Source organism: Lampris incognitus, chromosome 3 (assembly GCF_029633865.1).
Source record: "Lampris incognitus isolate fLamInc1 chromosome 3, fLamInc1.hap2, whole genome shotgun sequence".
Taxonomy (NCBI): Eukaryota; Metazoa; Chordata; class Actinopteri; order Lampriformes; family Lampridae; genus Lampris; species Lampris incognitus.
In genome coordinates this window covers 98,155,037-98,177,344 of record NC_079213.1, presented here as the reverse complement: position 1 = coordinate 98,177,344, position 22,308 = coordinate 98,155,037, and the positions used below count along the sequence as shown (strand labels likewise).

The 22,308-nt window shown below is 45.4% G+C and overlaps 1 protein-coding gene across 1 annotated transcript in view; it reads right to left on the bottom strand.

The window, feature by feature from the left end:
• The window catches only part of colgalt2b (collagen beta(1-O)galactosyltransferase 2b), a 44,923-nt gene that overhangs the window by 3,647 nt on the left and 18,968 nt on the right, over nucleotides 1–22,308 (bottom strand). The window contains 12 exon segments of the mRNA XM_056277097.1: nucleotides 1,443–1,546; nucleotides 1,548–1,628; nucleotides 1,630–1,675; nucleotides 5,734–5,861; nucleotides 7,060–7,192; nucleotides 8,210–8,316; nucleotides 9,693–9,766; nucleotides 10,245–10,364; nucleotides 17,732–17,936; nucleotides 18,070–18,204; nucleotides 18,843–18,960; nucleotides 19,160–19,270. Coding sequence (XP_056133072.1) covers nucleotides 1,443–1,546; nucleotides 1,548–1,628; nucleotides 1,630–1,675; nucleotides 5,734–5,861; nucleotides 7,060–7,192; nucleotides 8,210–8,316; nucleotides 9,693–9,766; nucleotides 10,245–10,364; nucleotides 17,732–17,936; nucleotides 18,070–18,204; nucleotides 18,843–18,960; nucleotides 19,160–19,270 — 1,362 coding nt within the window.

The window sequence follows — 22,308 nt, the reverse complement described above, 5'->3', positions numbered from 1 at the left end:
CACACACACACACACACACACACCGACACAGAGTTTCCCCCTGTCCCATGTCCACCCCCACCCCCCACACACAGGCCTCTATCAATGGAATCCTGTCCCCCCTCCACACCAGCAGGAAGAGGAGCCACGCAGGCCCCACATTCCTGTGAGAGGCAGAGAACGAGAGGGCGGAGAGGGAGAGGGAGAGAATGAAAGGCCATGAAGGCAGAGGAGAAGGAAGAGGGTGAGACAGGGACAAAGTGGATGCAAGGAAAAGCGAGAGGGTCTGTTGAGGAGAGTGAGACAGCGAGGGGGGTGGATGTTGAATAGAAGAGGTGAAAAAGTGTGACGTGCATGCAGAAAGAAAGGAGGGTCGGGAGAGGGTGAGAGCTGGGCACCAGGTGCAGAGAGAAAGGTTGAAAGAGAGAGAGAGAGAGTGAGGAGAGAGAGAGAGAGAGAGAGAGAGAGAGAGAGAGAGAGAGAGAGAGAGAGAGAGAGAGAGAGAGAGCAGAGAGAGAGAAGAGAGAGGAGGGAGGGAGGGAGGGAGGGAGAGAGCTGAATAACGGGGCAAGGCAGGAATAACCAATGGAGGACGGAGAGAGAAAGGCGGGCATTGTGTGTCCTGTGCAGGACACCGTACCCATTGAACCCCAAGAACAATCTGTGTCCTGTTTGTGCAAGGGGAGCACAGAAGAGGGGGGGTGGTGCTTGAGAGAAAAAGAAAAGGGTGCGAAGTACAGGAGGTGGAGAGAGACCGGGCAAGAGGGAAGTAGAGAAGGAGTGGAGGTGAGGATAGATTGCATGTAAAAAAAAGGGCTGGCAAGAAAAACAGCAGAGGAAATGAACAGAGATGTGTGTAGACTGAGTTGAACCGGGCGGGCGAGGGGGGGGGGGTCTACCACCAAAACGCTATTCCGGTCTATTATTAAGTTTAGAAACAGAAAAAAAAACCCAAATATCCACAGCTGGGAACATTGTACAGGGGACATAAACCATGTAAACCTGTCTGCAGGAGTCATCGTGTCTCTCGCTGTTGCATTGGCTGTGCATTCGGCTTTCCCTCAGAGAGCAGCGCTGCAGAGGTTGCAGCTATTTCTCTCTGCAACTTCATGCCTATTTTTAAAATGTGAATTATCCGGCTCATTCTGACATAAGAGAGCAGTGCACCTGCACTAACCTATTTGCCGCTCTGGTTAAATATTCGTTTGGCCGTCCATCCACTATGTTGTCTAAAAGTGTGTGTCTGCGTCTGCCTTTGCCGGCGTTATGGACAACCCCGTCTCTGTGAGCGCTGCAAGGTGTCTGTATATACCGAGATTTACGGCCCAAATGGAGCCTCGCAACCCGGCCTTGCTGGCTGGCAGGCGCAGCTATGCTGTTTTGTTTTTTGTTTTTTGTGTTTACTAGAAAGGACCGTGCTTTTAGTGCGATACTCCATACTGAAAAAATAAAGCCTGAGGGACAGAGGAGCCGGACAGCGACTGACTTGGTGGTGTTTGTTGAACATGACGGGCAGGAACTCGTCAACGGGAAGCATCCTGGTGAACGGCTCGGCGGCCAGCAGCTTGCCTGGCGCCCTGCTGTGAGAGCGCGTAGCCGAGCGTCCAGTAGGAGTAGTCGGCCACCACCAGGTTATTCACGCCGTCCACACGAGCGCTCCGGCTGAGCCACCTGCATGCGCTTACGCCCCACGTAGCTGGAGACAGACAGAGACGAGGGAGGGGAAAGCCAACTGTCAAACTGAGGAGTCACATGGGAAAATATAACGGCTAGGAAAACAATGTAAAAAAAATAAATAAAAATCTTGTGCTCTTTTTCTTCACGTTTGTGTTCAGGAAAACATTTCAAGTCATCCAACACAAGGACTTCCTGTTTCACTCAGTTTCTTCCCCAGTGTCATTAGAACACTCAACCCCCCCCCCCCCCCCCGACACTCTGCAGCTTGACCCCTGACCCCTGACTCCAGCACCCAATACCACCATGTAGACACGGAACAAAAATATAAACGCAACACTTTTGTTTTTGCTCCAGTTTTTCATGACGTTAAAATCAAAGATCTGAGACGTTTTCTATGCACACAAAAGGCCCATTTCTCTCAAATGTTGTTCACAAATTGTTTAAATCTGTCGTTAGTGAGCACTTCCTCCTTTGCCGAGATAATCTATCCACCTGACAGGTGTGGCATATCAAGATGCTGATTAGACAGCAGGATTATTGCACAGGTGTGCCTTACGCTGTCACAATAAAAAAGCCACCCTAAATGTGCAGTTTTATTACACAGCACGAATGCCACAGATGTCGCAAGTTTTGGGGGAGCGTGCAGTTGGCATGCTGACTGCAGGAATGTCCACCAGAGCTGTTGCCCATGAATTGAATGTTCAGTTCTCTACCATAAGCCGTCTCCAAAGTCGTTCCCGAGAATTTGGCAGTACATCCAACCGCCCTCACAACCGCAGACCACGTGTAACCACGCCAGCCCAGGACCTCCACATCCGGCATCTTCACCTGCAAGATTGTCTGAGACCAGCCACTCGGACGGCTGATGCAACAGTGGGTTTGCATAACCAAAGAATTTCTGCACAAACTGTCAGAAACCGTCTCAGGGAAGCTCATCTGCATGCTCATGCGCCCTCACGCGGGCGGTCTTGACCCTGACTTCAGTTCGTCGTCGTAACCAACTTGTGTGGGCAAATGCTCGCCTTCGATGGCGTCTGGCAGCCTTGGAGAAGTGTTCTCGTTCCCAGATGAATCCCAGTTTTCACTGTACCGGGCAGACGGCAGACAGCGTGTACGGCATGTAGGTTTGCTGATGTCAACGTTGTGAATAGAGTGGCCCATGGTGGCGGGTGGGGGTTATGGTATGGGCAGGCATATACGATGGACAACGAACACAGGTGCATTTTATTGATGGTATTTTGAATGCACAGAGATGCCATGACGAGATCCTGAGGCTCATTGTTGTGTCATTCATCCACCACCATCACATCATGTTGCAGTATGATAGTGCACGGCCCCATGTTGCAATTCCTGGAAGCTGAAAACATCCCAGTTCTTGCATGGCCTGCATACTCACCGCGACATGTCCCCCGTTGAGCATGTTTGGGATGCTCTGGATCGGCGTATACGACAGCGTGTTCCAGTTCCTGCGCCACATCCAACAACTTTGCACAGCCATGGAAGAGGAGTGGACCAACATCCCACAGCCACAATCAACGACCTGATCAACTCTATGCAAAGGAGATGTGTTGTACTGCATGAGGCAAATGGTGGTCACACCAGATACCTGACTGGGTATTCTGCCCCCCATATCTGTGAAATCCATAGTTCAGTGCCTAATAAATGTCTCTTTTCAAGATAAAACTGCACATTTTAGAGTGTCCTTTTATTGTGACCAGCCTAAGACACACCTGTCCAATAATCATACTGTCTAATCAGCATCTTCATATGCCACACCTGTCAGGTGGATGGATTATCTCGGCAAAGGAGAAGTGCTCACTAACACAGATTTCAACAAAATTTGAGAGAAATAGGCCTTTTCTGTACACAGTCTTAGATCTTTGATTTCAGCTCATGAAAAATTGGAGCAAAAACAAGCGTTGCGTTTATATTATTGTTCAGTGTGTGTGTGTACGTATATATATATATATATATATATATATATCTCCATCCATCCATTATTCAAACCGCTTATCCTACTCAGAGTCGTGGGCATGCTGGCACCTAGGGACAATTTAGTATGGCCGATTCACCTGACCTTGGACTGGAGGAGAAAACTGGAGGAAACCCACGCAGACACGGGGAGAACATGCAAACTCCACACAGAGGACAACCCGGGATGACCCCCAAGGTTGGACCACCCCGGGGTTCCAACCCAGGACCTTCTTGATGTGAGGTGACCGTGCTAACCACTGCACCACCTTGGTGTCTATATATATAATCCAGTGAGTCAGGTAAATTATTTGCGACAGTACACGCCTGTTTCATGCCATAAGCAATCATCAGCTGTCAATAAAGCTACTCGGGGAAGGACATACCATTTACTGCCTCGTCATGCACATCACGTGCACAACGTCCAATGGGGAAGGGAGAGGTGCGACATTCAAAAATTCAAAAACACGTGATCGCTAACAGTCCAATGGGGGGGGGGGGTATTTGTCTATTGTCATGATTTATTTGTAATTACAAAATAGGTGCTTATATCTATTTCTGCGACTGCTGGCCAATTCATTCCTGTTATTCAGTGCGGACATTTCTGGTTTGCAAATGATGAAGTATTTTTCAGTTAGACATATATTGCACATTTTACTGCTGGCTGAATATGCCCTGTTCTTTGAGGATTTTCCAGGTAGTTGAATAATTAATGTTTCTGTCCGCCAATGACCAAATATAACGGCTTAAAGATCTTAAATTCTTTAAATGGTTGTTTCTAAAGCTACACGTGTGCATTAAACCTCTTGTTGAATGTTTCCTCTGTTAGACCGACGTATGTTTCTATTTTGCCATTGTCACCTCGTCACCGTAGCTTGGTAGATAACTCCCTCCTGGCATTTTCTTTCAAGGGGGCACGAGTCGCTCACACGGCAGTTGCAGTTGGGGATGTCCGGTTCTGATGAAGGTGTCATTGATTTGTTCATGATTCTTGTGTTGTGGGACGATATTATTTGTTGAATGTTAGGCATGTAGCTGTAACTAATTTTGATGGAACTCCACTAATTAGTTGCAGCTGCATGCCGAACATTCAACAAATATGTGCAATCTGTGTCTAACTGAAAAATATTTTATCATTTGCAAACCAGAAATGTCCCCATTGAATAACAGGAATGAATTGGCCAGCAGTGGCAGACAGAGATAGAAGCACCTATTTTGTAATTATAAATAAATCATAACAATAGACAACCCCCCCCCGTATTGGACCCTTAGCGATCACGTGTTTTTGAATTTTTGAAAGTTGCACGTCTCCCTTCCCCACTGGACGTTGTGCACGTGATGTGCAAGACGAGGCAGTAAATGGTGTGTCCTTTCCTCGAGTAGCTTTATTGACAGCTGATGATTGCTTATGGCATGAAACAGGCTTGTAGTACTGTCTCTTAAATAATTTACTTGACTAACTGGATTATTTTTGCTCCTTGTTTGTTGAGCACTTTCCCTGCCATTGAGTGTTTCTTTAAACAATGTTTAATATACATATATATATATATATATATATATATATATATATATATATAATTTTTTTTTACATTTCTTGTAATTACTGTGTACCTATCTATCTATCTATCTATCTATCTGTGGTTTTACTATTACTCCATTTTCACATAGGTGGACAGATGCTGAAGCACAGATTCAAGAACACGTCAGTCTGCAGTAAATATTTGACCAAAATAAAAATGTTTATCTAAAACCAAGGGGGCTGGAGCCGGTCCCAGAAACAAGGCAAGAGTTAAAACTCTGAAATAGCACGAGTCCTGACATCAAGGTGCAAGTGTGTATATGTAAGTAAGTAAGTGATTTATTTTTCAGTGTCATGCACCAAAAGGTGGCCAGCCTGGACGGGCTTACAAGACACTAGAGAACATAAGAAACAACAGCAATAAAATAATGAATATATGAAAGAATAATTATAACACACCTCCATACATGTCAAACAATGTCAAACCAAATATGTTATATAATATATTATATACTATATCATACATATGAGTGTGTGTGTGCGTTTGTGTGTGTGTAACAATCTCTGTGACTGTGTATTATTATTACATGAGGTCCCAGTCCAGCTGGGCTTTCTCTATGTCGTCCATGATGGCCTTCAGCCGTCGTTTAAACCTGGGCTCGAGCCTCACATCATCCTCCAGGACAAGAATGCTCTGGAGCCCACGCTCCACCACCTGGGGAACACAAATAATTAATTAAACAAAAACAAATAAATAAATAAGACATGTATTTAGAAAGGACAAAGCTCAGGGGTGACCGTGCCTTAGCGGTTGCAGGTACCAGACTCTGGAACAGCATTCCCATCCATATCATATCTGCCTCCTCTATCGTCCCGGCTCAAAACTTCCTTTTATTCTCTAGCATTTGCATCCTCCTGATGTGGCTGATTTCTGGGTTGTGCCTATGTCCATGTGTTGTTTATTGGTGCTTATGAGCTATGTGCCTTGTCGTCTATCTTAGTGTTTCTTGTATTGGTGTTTTAGCTACCTGCTCTGGTCTGTACCAGTGGCAGCTGGCCAGTACAGGGCCTTCAAATATCAAGAGATGAACATCTACTGAAACATGTTAAATATAATTTAGTTGTATAATGCAAATAATTATTAAATAAAAGTGTTTTTCAGTCTGTGAGCGCCTGTCAGCAGCCATTAAATACTGGTTCCAAATGGTGTTTGGTTGATTTCTGTCTGAATACATTTACTTCCTGGGTGAGGGGCGCTGGCCAAACGATACCTTATGTAAGCCCTCAAACTTATGGCGAGCAGGTGACCTGAGGCAGCTGTCTGATTGGTTTCTTCAGAGTTTCCATGGGGGCGCAGTTCTGTGCACCCCAGACACTCCCATTTTTATTGGCAGCGAATTGGTATTGTGTTAATGGTTTTTGATCTAATGTGATTGGACAGTTCTCGTGGCTGTCAATCATGTTCACACCCACCAGGACACCTCGTCTCGACTGTCAATCATCCACCGTCTACGAACCCTGATAAAATCTATAGGCTCCATTGTCCTTCTTAATAACTCTGACTGTGTGGACATTAAAGCAGCTGTCAGGTGTGCTGTGCCAAGGTAAATTGCGCCCACCCACCCCCCAAATTTTTAGCACCAGCCGCCACTGGTCTGTATAGCACTTTGGTCAATGTAGGTTGTTTTTAAATATGCTCTATAAATAAATTTGACTTTGACTGATTATATTCAGCTCACAGTACTGTAACCTCTTCCAAGCCCATGGTAATCTAAATGTCAAGCACTTCCAGCATTGTTCAGGATGTAGTGCCCTTCTAAAGGAGGGCCCTTCACCTGGGCTGGGCTTTCGGTTTGATGCGCTGTCTCCCTGTGCACTGATTATTAATAAGTATGTTAGTCAGCCATCTTCACCTGAATCCATGTGGAATGATGGCTGAGGAAGCAGCCGATCTCCCCTCTGGTCAGTACTCTGCCGGAGTACGGGTCCTTATAGTCCGGCATCATCTCTATTCCCAGTGCTTGCAGTTGGGATGTATTGAGAGCTCTGCAAGAGGGGAACATCAGGAAAGAAGAGGAGATAGAGAGGAGTGAGGGACGGGGTTGTCCGTGTTTTTTTTCTTTTCTTTTTTTGTGTGTGGATATTTCCCCCTTTTTCTCCCCAGTTATACTTGGCCAATTGCCCCGCTCTTCCGAGCTGTCCCAGTCGCTGTTCCACCCCCTCTGTTGATCCGGGGAGGGCTGCAGACTACCACATGCCTCCTCTGATACATGTGGAGTCGTCAGCCGCTTCTTTTCACCTGACGGTGAGGAGTTTCACCAGAGGGACATAGCGCGTGGGAGGATCACTTTATTCCCCCCAGTTCCCCCTCCCCCCTGAACAGGTGCCCCGACCGACCAGAGGAGGCGCTAGTGCAGCAACCAGGACACATACCCACATCCGGCTTCCCCACCCGCAGACACGGCTAATTGTGTCTGTAAAGACGCCCGACCAAGCCGGAGGTAACACGGGGATTCGAACCAGCGATCCCTGTGTTGGTAGGCAAGAGAATAGCCCGCCGGGCCACCCGGACGCCTTGGGTGTCCATGTTTTTATACTTACAGAAATGTCAGGAGTTAATGAGGACACAACAATTGCAGTAAAGTACAGCAAAGTCCCACTGTGTAAGTGGTAATAAGTAATACACTAGCGCCAGACATGCAAAGGCTGGGAGTGGGATTAGGGGAGCCTCGCCAGAGGATTAAAGTAAACCCAAAGTGAGGAAAGTAAGACAGGTTTATCACTGCAAATACCAACTCACTGTTCAGCCGGTTAGGACAGGATGTTTGGACTTGCATGTTATGGAAAAACGTGAGAGACAGACGTGAGATAGAGAAGAGAGAAGACTGAACTTGCCCCAAATTGTTATCCGGGAATCAGAGTTTAGCAGAGTCAGCTGTTGTTCAGCATTTTTCCTTTTATTTTTTCTCTCACTATCACAACATGACCATCAGAGACGTGTGGTGAGACGGAGTGTGTGTGTGTGTGTGTGTGTGTGTGTGTGTGTGTGTGTGTGTAACGTACTTGCCGTCCACTGCATCTGTCAGTGTAATGAGCAGACCCAGCGAGGCCATTGTCTTCAGCATCCTGGTCCTCCTCTCCACCCGCCGCTTCAGGTTGATCAGGAAGATCTTGTCATTCAAACAGCAGACATGGAGACAAACGCCACGTGGTCGGCATGTCGGGGAGAGCATAGTAAAACTCAGAATGAATGTTTGCGTAGATGGTTCAAACAAAATTTACATGCAAGCGTATGTAAACAGTGACGTCGCTTGTATTTGATGGTGTATCTGTCTGCCTGATAGCGAGAGAGAGAAAAAATAGAAAGAACAGACAGAAGATGTACGAAGACAAAACAAGTCCCTGGGGAAAAAATGCAGGTAAAATGGGAGACTGTAATGGGAAAATACAAACTTGTACAGGCTTTTCTTTTCTCTTCATTTTTCTTTTCTTTTTTATTTCTATTTTTTATTATTATGTATTATTTATTTGTTTATTTTTATTATAATATGATATAATATTATTATAGTTATTCATTATTATAATATTATTATTATGTATGGGTATTTAGTATTTTTATTTCTCATTTTCTTTTTATCACAAAGTTTGCCACCTCAAACTTGGCATTGTCGGCGGTTTGAGGTGGCAAACTTTGTGATAAAAAGAAAATAGTCAGTCTTGTCTCTCCGAGTAAGGTTAATTCACAGAAAAAAAAACACTTAAGTGGACTCAAGCTCACCGAGGCAAGAGTGAGTCCAGAGCATCAGTTAACATGATTTTTCATAGGGTGAGACAAACAACTTGCATATCAGGGTGGAATGTGGTTTTCTGCTGATACCGAAGGGAGTCGTTCCCTTTATCTGGTATCAGCTCTTCTTCTCTTGCCATGGAAAGGTCACATACTAGCATAGGTGCTCCGTTCATCCTTGTTCTTCTGTGAGAAGAAGCACTTATTTGTCTCAGTACCAAGGTTACAGCAGAACTTGTATGAGTTTGTATTTTTCCATTACAGTGACATTAATGGATGTATTTATCAATATCTGGATTCAGCATGCCCAAATGGCTGCACAAACATCTCGCTCACCAAGCACATACACTGGAAACACATTAGCGATCTGTTTCCAGTCCTGTGTTGTCTGGCCCATAGAGCCACCATGACAATGTGTTTTCTTATATTTCCAAAGGATGCCCAACCACACTCTTGTCATCTTATGACCAGCTATGACAGGCCGGCTCAGAGCTTCACGGGGGCACATGCCATGCTCTTCATGTGTCCAAAGATGAAATATCACCCGTTGTTATGGTAACGACCACGGATGTGTAGACTTGTTAGCTCTTGGCTAACGGGTCCGACCCTTTAGTTGACTGGTTAGTGCAGTCACCCGTGGTGTGGGCTACCCGGGTTCAGTTCCCAGCTGCGGCGGATTCCCAGCTGCCCCCTGAATTCACTACATTATCAATAATTTCCCAATTTCATTTGTAGATTTTGGGCATAAGGTTGACTCACCTCGTCAAAGCCTATCTTATCCTGCTGTGCTGGTGGAGTGTACAGGTGCTGAGAAGGATCAATATTGTGGTCAACTGTTGGCAGAGAGAAGAAGGGGGGAGGGGGCTGAATGGTTAGAATAGCAGAAAACGGGATTTATATATTATTACAGAATGTCCTCTGGACTGCAGTAGTTTATTTATCACTCTCGTGTAAAAAGAGAAGACAAGGAAAGAGGAAAAAGGCTGGAAGGGAGAGGAAATGAGAGGGATGTAATGTAGGGAGATACAAACAGAGAGGAGAGGGGGAGGGAAAGTATGGGGGTAGTGGGGTTCAATGAGATGGTGGCGAGCTCGGTGCTTCAAAGGCATTCACATGATGATAAGTCAATGAGAAAGAGTGACAAATACACACCAGATAGAGTCGAGCCCGGGGACTGTTTGGGAAGTTTGTGTGGAGAGAGAGAGAGAGAGAGAGAGAGAGAGGAGAGAGAGAGAGAGAGAGAGAGAGAGAGAGAGAGAGAGAGAGAGAGAGAGAGAGAGAGAGAGAGAGAGAGAGAGAGAGAGAACTTACTCAAGGCCTCTGTGATGGTGTGTATAAAGCTCTCGCTCTCATCGATGACATTCTGCTGCGCCTTCAGAGGAACAGGTAGGAAGCCATAGTGTTCCCTGTTACACACATACATCTGCACATCTGGGAGTACACACACACACACACACACACACACAGAACAAGTGAGACAGAAAGAGAGAGAGAGAGAGAGAGAGAGAGAGAGAGAGAGAGAGAGAGAGAGAGAGAGAGAGAGAGAGAGAGAGAGAGAGAGAGAGAGAGAGAGAGAGAGAGAACAAATGAGAGACAGAAAGAGAGAGGGAGCAATCATTTGAAAATAAACATATAACACATACAATGCCCTCGCCCTCATATGCCACACTGCATACCTGCAAATTGAACAGAGTTGTAGACTTGGGACTTGAGACTTGAAAGCATAAACCTCAGACTTGAAAAAAAATATCTTGATCAGATTTGACCCAGTGAAACCCTGGAGCAACTGTTAATTGAAAAATAAGACATTTTAAATACATCCCTATTACATCTAGGTTTGGCCTACTGCTGTTGTGCCTTGTGCACCAGTGCGTGGGTATTGAGTAATCGGTAGGGGTACCCCATAGACCGAATAATGCGCCAAGCTAAAAACCAACATAAAGTGTCTTATTAAGGTGTTGGGCCTCCAGAACAGCTTCAATGCTCCTTGTCATAGATTCCACAAGTCTCTGAACTCTACTGGAGGGATGAACACCATTCTTCTAAAATACAGTTAGGTCCGTAAGTATTTGGATAGTTACCCAATATTTGTAATTTTGCCCCTGTACATCACCACAGTGGATTTGACATGAAGCATTTAAGATGTGATAGAAGAGTAGACTTTCAGCTTTAACTTAAGGGGTTGGATAAAAATATGGCATTAACTGTTCAGGAATTACAGCCATGGATCTACAGGGTCACCCCATTTTCAGAGGCTCAAAAGTAATTGGAAAAACAAACATCACTGTGATTATAACAATTATATTTAACGTTTGGTGGAAAATCCTTTGCAGTCAATGACTGTCTGAAGTCTGGAACCCATCGACATTTTCCAATTCTGAGTTTCCTCCTTTGAAATGCTCTGCCAAGACTTAGTGGCAGCTGCCTTCAGTTGCTGGTTGTTTGTGGGTCTTTTGGCCATTAGTTTGATCTTCAGCAAGTGAAAAGCATGCTCAATTGGGTTGAGGTCAGGTGACTGACTTGGTCACTGATTAATATTCCACTTTTCTGCCTTGAGAGACTCTTGGGTTGCTTTCTCAGCTTGTTTTGTGTCATTATCCATCTGCACTGTGAAGCGCCGTCCTCTCGGTTTTGTGACATTTAGCTAAATCTGAGTAAATAGTATATCCTTATAAACATCACGATCCATCCTGCTACTTCTGTCAGTAGTCACATCATCAATAAACACCAATGACCAAGTTCCACTGGCAACCATACATGCCCATTTCATAACACTACCTCCACCATGTCTGACAGATGATATGGTATGCTGAGAATAATGAGCTGTTCCTTTTGTTCTCCACACTTTTCCTCTTCCCATCCTTCTGGTACAAATTAATCGTTGCTTCATCTGTCCAGAGAACCTTGTTCCAGAACTGGGTAGGTTTTTAGATGTTTTTAAACACAGTCTAGTCTGGCCTTCCTGTTCTTAAGTGACACCAGTGGTTTTCACCTTGTCCTAAACCCCCTGTGTTTATTTTCATGCAGGCGTCTCTTGATTGTGGACTTGGGCAATGGTACCCCTACCTCCCAAGAGTGTTTCTGACTTCACTAGATGTTGTGAATGTGTTTGTCTTCACTAGGGAAAGAATTCTGCGATCATCCACTGTAGATGTGCTCCGTGGTCTTCCAAGCCTTTTGGTGTTGCTGAGTTTGCCAGTGCATTCTTTCTTTTTAAGAATGTACCAGAATGTTGGTTTGGCCACTCCTGAAGTGTTTACTATCCATCTGCTAGATTTCCTTTGCTTTTTCAGCCCAATGATGGCCTCCATCACTTGTATTGACACCTCTATATACGGACCTCTTGTTGAGAGTTCTGATGAACAGCTACCAAATGCAAATGTAAATACTGGGAATGAACTCCAGACCTTTTATCTGCTTAATTTGTCATGGAATAATGATGGGAAAGGTCTTACTTGTCCATGAAACCACGTGTTAGTCAAGTGTCCAATTACTTTTGACCCTCTGAAAATGGGGTGACCATATATAAAACTGGCTGTAATTCCTGAACGGTTAATGCAGGATTTTTGTCCAACCCCTTAAACTAAAGCTGAAAGTCCACACTTCAATCACATACTGGTTACTTCATTTCAAATCCACTGTGGTGGTGTACAGGGGCAAAATTACAAATATTGTGTCACTGTCCAAATACTTATGGATCTAACTGTATATTCCCTCATTTGCTGTTTTGATGATAGTGGTGGAGAGTGCTGTCTGACACGTCAGTCCAAAATCTCCATAGGTGTTCAACTGGGTTGAGATTTGGTGACTGTAAAGGCCAATAGCATATGATTTACATCATTTTCATCCTCATCAAACTATTCAGTGAGTGACCCCTTCATGCCCTGTGGATGGGGGCATTGTCATCCTGGAAGAGATCACTCCCATCAGGATAGAAATGTCTCATCATAGGATAAAGGTGATTATTCAGAGTAACTTTGCATTGATTTGCAGGGACCCCTCCCTCTAAGGGGACAAGTGGACCCAAACCATGCCAGGAAAATGCCCTCACAGCATAACAGAACCCTGGACCCCCTCACTGCAGGGGTCCAGCATTCAGTACATATATACACACACACACCCACACACACACACACACACACACACACACACACACACACACACACACACACACACATATACATATACACATGTATATGTGTGTATATACACACACACACACGTATATATATACAGATACATATATATCAGTATGTATATATACATACATATATGTGTATGTATATACATTTGTGTGTATACACATATACATATACATATACATACATATACATGTACATACACACACTCACACACACACACACACACACACACACATATATATATATATATATATATATATATATATATAGCGGGGTTTTTTTTTCAAACAAACCGCCCCAGTGCACGCTGGAGGTCGCGTTCTGATGAAGCCAACAAAACCAGTTCTGAGGTTCCCAAAATGGACACACTCCTCACCTTGGTTGCGCCTTGAGATCCTGTCCATGACTATCACAAACAGAATCGGAGACAAGGGACAACCTTGGTGGAGTCCGACATCCACCGAATATATTTATATATATATATATATATATATATATATATATATATATATATATATATATATATATATATATATATATATATATATACATATGTGGTCTTCTGTCTTCCGCAGAAGGAGGCATGTTAGGAGACAGACAACCGGCAGCTGAGCCTACTAATATGAGGCAATTTATATCATTAACTTTGTCTTTCCCAAAACAAAGACACGTCTGAGTTTTTTTAATTCAGTTAATTAATGCCAGCTGGGTTAGGTAGTGTGCATGAAGAGAAGAGATGGAAGAAAGTCCAAAATGGACAAAGAATTAACTATTCTCTTGAAACTAGTAATTAACTCTAACAAAAATGTGAAACTCTTACCCTCATCGAATAAGACTCTGCTTTATCTCTGAAGGGTAAATGGTCCTCTCTCAGTTGTCAGTGTTGCTGTCCAGCTCGTCTGCGTACTCCTCCTGCGTTGCTGGTTTCCTCTGTTCTCCAGTTAATTTTTCAGTTAAATCATTTGCATTTATTTGGCACCCCTTAACATTTGCCCCATTTTTTAATCAGTAAATTTAATTGATAACAGTAGAAATGCATCATTTTGCTAGGATGCCCATGCAGTATTGCTGCAATAACTTAAAAGTTTGGTCATCAAACAATGGGGCACAACAGCCATTCTGAGTATTTCTATAGGTTTAGGTGGCATTTATGGCATCATTTATGACATCAGCAATATCATTAATACATCAGCGAAGATGTCATTGTGGGTGAAACCCCCAAATATAAAAATGCTCAAAACACTTAGAACTTTCTGAAGCGAAGCTTAGAAAGCTGGGGATACTTCTGAGCAGTAAAGATTTTGAGGGTCACTAATGATATAATTGATGGGTGCATTGATGTCACGGATGACCCCATTGATTTAACTGTATTTATAGTATTGAGTATCTACTTATACGTTTTGGCGGTCTGAAGTCACAGCGAGAATGATCAGTTGCCGTCAAACTATCGATGATGTAATTGAAGCTTAAATACTACGCAGAACTGGCTCGTAGGCTCATACACTGCTGAAGCAACAGTAAAAAGGCTTTAAACAGGTTATACTGGGCAAGCATTGTGTAAGCTCAGCGGTAGTAGTTGACCCCGCTGATGCTTGTGAATGTACGCCCTCAAAAGCTAGAAAATACTCAGAACAGGCTCCTGTCCTCAAGTACTGAGCTTACACAAAGCTTGCAGAGTGAAACTTTACAAGTTTTTTTTTTGAACGGTGCTTCAGTAGTGTGTGGGGGAAATTAGCCTGTTCTTACTACACTACGTTTTGGGAGTCACTCTTGATGCCATTGGCTCCATCATCAATGCACTTGCACAGATAGTTCACAGAAAGTTGATTCGGTTCATCTGGACACAACTTTTATTGGGGAAAACATTCCATCACTCGTCCAAGTGACTGACGAAACGTTTCTCCCACTAAACGTTGTGTCCAGATGAACCAATTCAACTTTCTGGGGTTTCCTTACCTGGATTACTGAGCATGCATCAAGACTCTTCCACACATAGTTTTGTAAAGCTTTCTGAAGGGTGCTTTAGTAAATGTTCATTCTCATTAGGAGTATATGCGTACTCAGAACAGGCTGTGCCCGATTTTTGTACTGACAAACTTTTCTTCTAGTGCATCCTCCTGAGAATGCATGCATTTCTGCTGTTATAAATAAAATTTGCTGATCGGAAAATGGACAGGTGAAGGAACCATATGCCAAATAAATGCTGCTTTAAGAGGAACCTGTACCGCAACTCAGAGGAGTGGACGTAGTCGAGCCAGACGGTAGTGTTGATGCGTGAGAGGAGGAGACCATTGAATCTTTGTATAAATGAAAAAACTATTCCCCTCGGGAATCAAGCCAGCTGCTAATTAGAAAGCGTCTTCCTTATTTGAAGAGTCAGTTAATCTCAAATTAGAATGTGAGATTTTGTATTTATTCACAATAAACAACTAGTTTCATGAGAATAAAAAAAATACATTACATTATTTATGGAGCCTATCCCAGCAGTCATTGGGCGGCAGGTGGGGAGACATCCTGGACAGATTGCCAGGCCATCACAGGGCTCACACATACACACACACACACATTCACACCTAGGGACAATTTACTATGGCCGATTCACCTGACCTGCATGTCTTTGGACTGTGGGAGGAAACCAGATCCCCCGGAGGAAACCCACGCAGACACGGGGAGAACACGCAAACTCCACACAGAGGACAAGCCGGGACGACCCCCAAGGTTGGACTACTCCGGGGCTCGAACCCAGGACCTTCTAGCTGTGAGGCGACCGGGCTAACCAGTCACCTCACTGTGCCAAAATGTTTCCAGTCAAGCCTAAAGTGTCTCTAGAAGACAAAATGATCAATCTGCCGGTCCTGGACAATATGAGAAGACTCTCCATGGTGGCCATGGGCCTGGAGTATGCTTGGGTTTAGAGCAGTGATGTGCCATGGAGAGCCCTGTGCATGCAAGTTTTCATTCCGCCCCAACACTACACAAGCTGATTTTACAGAATAGTTGTGTACCAGTGAGACAAAAATTATGCAGGTAGAAAAAGCTTTTTAAACTATTTAAAAGGCAGAGCACCCTGGCCATAAAAGCCAACAAAGTGATGAGGCTGACAAGAGGCAACCAAGACACAATGTCCTCTGATATTAAGTTAAAGTACTGGATAGCGAGTGAGTGTACATAGTATGTGTTGACTTACTAACCTCACCTTTTGCCTGATATTTATATAGTGAGTGATGCTTAATGTGAAAAACTAATCAATCAATCGGTCCCGTGCAGTAGCATCTTATTAACACCTGCATTTTGTATTTTGGAAAACTAAGCTGCAGGAAGCAACCCACAAACATGTGGTATTGCAATTAGGCAATGCACAGAGATTAACAGTGCATCATAATCACACCCAAACCCTTAAAAACTGCTTCCTCTGCCCTGTGTTCATGTGCATATGCATATATGCATGTGTGACGCATGTGTGTGTTTGTGTGTTAACTGTTTAAACTGTCTACATGTTCGCGTTTGCCATGCATATTTGTCGTGCATTTCATGCCACGCTCCATTGTTCTCTTTGCTCCCCATTTGATCCACATTAAATAAAAAGGACCCATGAAGAAATTCAATAATATACATACAAACACACACACACACACACACACACACACAGACACACACACATGGAGCTGATTATCCCCATTCTTCCACATCTGCTGCACTAACACACATGCCCATGAGAGTGTAGAACGAGACGAAAGAGCTTTTGCACATTACTGCACCCAGAGCGGTATGGCAATTCAAGGATAAGTTCACTTTTTTCCCTGACACCTCATTAAAACTGTCAGGCACCGTTTCGGGTCATACAGACAAACGCTTCACTGGTCACCTCGGCATTAAGAGGCGTTGCTAAATATTCTTCACTTGGTTTCAAGAGACTGAAGCAGTCAGTGAAGTTTTTGTCTGTGCAGATCAAAACAATGCATGACAGTGTTTCAGTGAAAAGGGCACACCGGGGTGCTCAACACAACAGCCCTCCGCAAAGCCGTGCTTATGAAGCCACTGATCATGCTCATTAGAGCTGAGTGAAGCTCGCTCGTTTAGAAAACAAAAAGCAGACACAACTGCTGGCTGTCGTTGGGACGCTACTTTGTTGTAGTTGACCAGTTGAGGTTTTTTTTTGGATCCCCCCCCCTCCCTTTTCTCCCCAATTGTACCCAGCCAATTACACCACTCTTCCGAGCCTTCCCCAGTCGCTGCTCCACCCCCTCTGCTGATCCGGGGAGGGCTGCAGACTACCACATGCCTCCTCCGGTACACATGGAGTCGCCAGTCGCCTCTTTTCACCTGACAGTGAGGAGTTTCACCAGGGGGACGTAGCATGTGCGAGGATCACGCTATCCCCCCCGCCCCCAAGATCAGGCGCCCCGACTGACCAGAGGAGGCGCTAGTGCAGCGACCAGGACACATACCCACATCTGGCTTCCCACCCGCAGACACGGCCAATTGTGTCTGTAGGGATGCCCGACAGAGCCAGAGGTAACACGGGGATTCGAACCGGCGATGCCCGTGTTGGCTGGCAACAGAATAGACCACTATGCTACCCGGATGCCCCACAGTTGAGTTTTTTGAAGTGACCCGGCTTGGTGCTTGGGAGCTGGTTATGGGAGTGAGCCTGACCTGCCTGCCGCGCTGAGAAGGCAAACACCATGATGTCGTCGAAGGCCCAGCTGTAGTCTGGGTGAGGCGGGTAGAAGGCCAGGTCCCTGCTGGCTTCACGCCGCAGGTCCAACAAGTAGGTGCTGTGCACCATGGGAACAGGGAAGCAGCCCAGCCGCTTCCACTCTCTGATTGGTTGGTAGTCTGGGGTCCTCTTGTAGTAACCCTGAAAGAAAATGCAAACATCAGACTGAGACCTAGAAAACTAGGTGAGTGAATGAATGAATCAATCAATCCAATCAATCAATCAATCAATCAAGTGAATGGACGAATGAAGAGAATGTATCTCAGTGCTTTACCTGTGGGGTGATGCCACACCAGAAGTTGGAGTAAAGGGATCGGGACTCTAACATGGGAGCCACCAGCGTCAGGTTCTCAGCAATTAGCAGGTCCAACACACGGGGGTTGGTCAACAGGTTATCACTGTCTGCAAACTGTGAGAGGTGAAATACAAAATGCATTTCTTTTTTTTTCTTGGATATTTTTTTCCCGCTTTTTTTCTCCCAAATTGTATCCAGCCTATTACCCCACTCTTCCGAGCCTTCCTGGTCACTGCCCCACCCCCTCTGCCGATCCGGGGAGGGCTGCAGACTACCACATGCCTCCTCTGATACATGTGGAGTCACCAGCCACTTCTTTTCACCTGACAGGAGTTTCACTGGGGGGACGTAGCACGTGGAAGGATCACACTATTCCCCCCAGTTCCCCCTCCCCATCCCAAACAGGCGCCCCGACCGACCAGAGGAGGTTGCAGTGACCAGGACACATACCCACATCTGGCTTCCCACCCACAGACAAGAAGCCGAAGGTAACACAGGGATTCAAACCAGCGATCCCCGTGTTGGTAAGCAATGGAATAGACCGCTAGGCTACCCGGACACCCACGAAATGCATTTCTAACAATATTCAGGAGCATCACAAACAAACAAACATTGTACAACATCAAATATACACATGAAATATGTCATAAGTGTGGTCCAAGACACAAACACCAGCATGCCATACCCCCTCTGTTACTCTAATATGCTGAATTTATGCTGCGGTGCAATGAAAATCACATCATAAGCCCTACCAGTATGTAATCAGCCCATCGTTCCCTGGCAGCCTTCAGCGCCGCCTGTCTAAGCTTCATCACATGGTTGAACCGGGAAGGGGGCCAGTGCTTCGGACCCCACTCGTCTGTATAGGACCTGATACAGAGGTAGAGTCAAAACTTTGTCTTCCACATGGGTTTAGAAAACACAGAAACTGTGCACAACAGGAAATGAGCGGACCGGGGGAAAAGCACAAGTTTGAACTGTTATTTTAAGGTTACGTAAAGTTTACAGAATAACAGAAATTAAGGGATTAAGGAGGGTTTTAGATGCTACATGGTAGCTTTCCATCTACCTGGGCTCCTCCATCGGCCTCCACTCCACATAGTGGTAGAGGCTCTGGGCTCTCTTCAGCCAGTCTCTCAGCATGGCAGTAGTGTTGTCCATACTGTGGTCTGTCGCCGCCCTGAAACAACAGGAAACTCGTTGGATGCCATTCAGTGAATTGGCCTGTCCAGAATTTTTTTTTTGTCATTTACTTTTTATTAGATCCCCCCCCCCTTTTTTTCTCCCCAGTTGTACCCGGCCAATTACCCCACTCTTCCGAGCTGTCCCGGTCGCTGCTCCACCCCCTCTGCCGATCCAGGGAGGGCTGCAGACTACCACATGCCTCCTCTGATACATGTGGAGTCACCAGCCGCTTCTTTTCACCTGACAGTGAGGAGTTTCGCCAGGGGGATGTAGCACGTGGGAGGATCACGCTATTCCCCCCAATTCCCCCTCCCCCCTAAATAGGTGCCCTGACCGACCAGAGGAGGCGCTAGTGCAGTGACCAGGACACACACCCACATCCGGCGTCCCACCTGCAGATATGGCCAATTGAGTCTGTAGGGGTACGCCTGACCAAGCCGGAGGTAACACAGGGATTCAAACCGGTGATCCCCGTGTTGGTAGGCAATGGAAGGTTTTATTTCAAAGATACATGTGTCAACTGGGCACAAAACACACACTAAAAACACAAAAACAAAATCAGGAAAATTTTTAAAAAAAACAACCACAACAAGGGGAGGATCCATTTCTTAAATGAACAACAAATCTACATACATGTATACAGATACATACATACGCACACACACACACACACACACACACACACACACACACACACACACACACACACACACACACACACATAACATATCTGCACAAACCTGTATTCCCGCCTATATAAAATCAGGTCTTACAGTTGACTCATGGGTAAGCCATTTTGACCAGTTCTCATCAAAGATGTCATTTGAGTTCTTAGTTTAAATGTAATTCTCTCCGTTGTGAATATCTTGTACACTAAGTCAATCCACTCGTCTATGGTAGGTGTGTCTTTCCTAAGCCATTTTCTGGTCAAGGCCATTTTGCAAGCCACTAGCAACGCCCTTAACAAGGCTTCATCACTCTTTGCACAGTGGAGCTCTTCCAGATCACCGAGGTACATGGTTTTAAAATTAAAAGAGAGCCTGATCTTAAAAACTGCCTCCAGGACACCGTGGACATTGCTCCAAAATGGAGCTACAGAGGGACAACTCCAGAAACTGTGAAAGTAGTTTGCCAATGCGCTTCTCTCCAGGAGGGACAGCTTGTCACTAACCATTGCTGTCTGCAGATCCTGTCCCATTCTTCCAGTGTTATTGTGAAATTGCCCTCTGGTTCCCATCATGCTTTAATATTCAGGGTATGGTCTCATTTTAAATTTCGAAAGGCAAAATATAATTTAGATGTTACTGTCCATAAATGAGGTGGCATGGTGGCACAGTGGTTAGTGTGGTTGCCTCACAGCAAGAAGGTCCTGGGTTCGAGCCCCGGGGTAGTCCAACCTTGGGGGTTGTCCTGGGTCATCCTCTGTGTGGAGTTTGCATGTTCTCCCCGGTTCCGCGTGGGTTTCCTCTGGGTGCTCCGGTGTCCCCCACCATCAAAAAAACGTGCATGCTAGGGTTAATATTCCTGCCTGTGCCCTTGAACAAGGCACGGCAAGACAAACTAGAGTTGCCCCCGGGTGCTGCACGGCGGCTGCCCACTGCTCCTACCTGCACAGCTAGGATGGGCTAAATGCAGAATGAAGTATATCAAAATCCAAAAAAAAAACTGCCTCCAGGACACTGTGGACATTGCTCCAAAATGGAGCCATAGAGGGACAACTCCTGAAAATGTGGAAGTGGTTTGCCAGTGCCCTTCCACAGGACCTCCAGCAAACAGTCTGATTTGAGTAGTTAGGCTTTCGTACTGGAGTATAGAAGAATCGAGTCATGTTCTCCCAGCTGGATTCTCTCCAGGAGGGACAGCTTGTCTTGTTCTCTGCAGATCTCTTGCTGTCTGCAGATCCTGTCCCCTTCTATCAGTGTTATTGTGAAACTGCCCTCTGCTTCCCATCTTGCTTTAATATTCAGGGTATGGTCTCCTTTTAAATTTTGAAAGGCAAAATATAATTTAGATATTACTGTCCAGAAATGAGGCAGCACAGTGGCACAGTGGTTAGCGTGGTTGCCTCACAGCAACAAAGTCCAAACTTGGGGGTCGTCCTCTGTGTGGAGTTTGTATGGTCTCCCCGTGTCTGCGTGGGTTACCTCCGGGTGTTCTGGTGTCCTACCACAGTCTAAAGACATGTAGTTCAGGTGAATCAGCCATACTAAATTGTCCCTAGGTGTGAATGTGTCGGCCCTGTGTCATGGCCTGGCGGCCAGTCCAGGGTGTCTTCTCACCTGCCTCCCAATGACTGCTGGGATAGGTTACAGCATCCCCGCGACCCCAAGAGCAGGATAAGCGATTTGGATAATGGATGGATGGATGGATGGATGTCCAGAAATGCTGATAGCTGGGTTGCCTAGTGGTTAGAGCAGCCATCCCTTAACAGACAAAAGTCACAGGTTTAATCCCCATCACAGTCGTGTGTTCTGTTGCAGTGTCTTTGAGCAAAATACTGAACCACTAACTGCTCAGTCATTGTAACTCCCTCTGGATAAGAGCATCTGCAAAATTTCTCAAATGTTAATGATGAACTGTCTCATCAGAAGACAGAAGCTCGGGGTGTTCCATTGCCTACCAACACAAGGATCGTTGGTTCAAATCCCCTTGTTATCTCCGGCTTGGTCAGGCGTCCCTACAGACACAATTGGCCGTGTCTGCAGGTGGGAAGCCGGATTTGGGTATGTGTCCTGGTCGCTGCACTAGCACCTCCTCTGGTCAGTTGGGGCACCTGTTCATGAGGGAGGGGGAACTGGGGGGAACAGCATGATCCTCCTATGCGCTATGACCCCCTGGCGAAACTCCTCACTGTCAGGTGAAAAGAAGCGTCTGACAGCTCCACATGTATCGGAGGAGGCATGTGGTAGTCTGCAGCCCTCCCCGGATCAGCAGAGGGGTTGGAGCAGCGACTGGCATGGCTCGGAAGAGTTCGCCAAGTGTAATTGGGAAAAAAAATTTAGTAAAAAAAAAAAAGACAGAAGCTCTACTTCC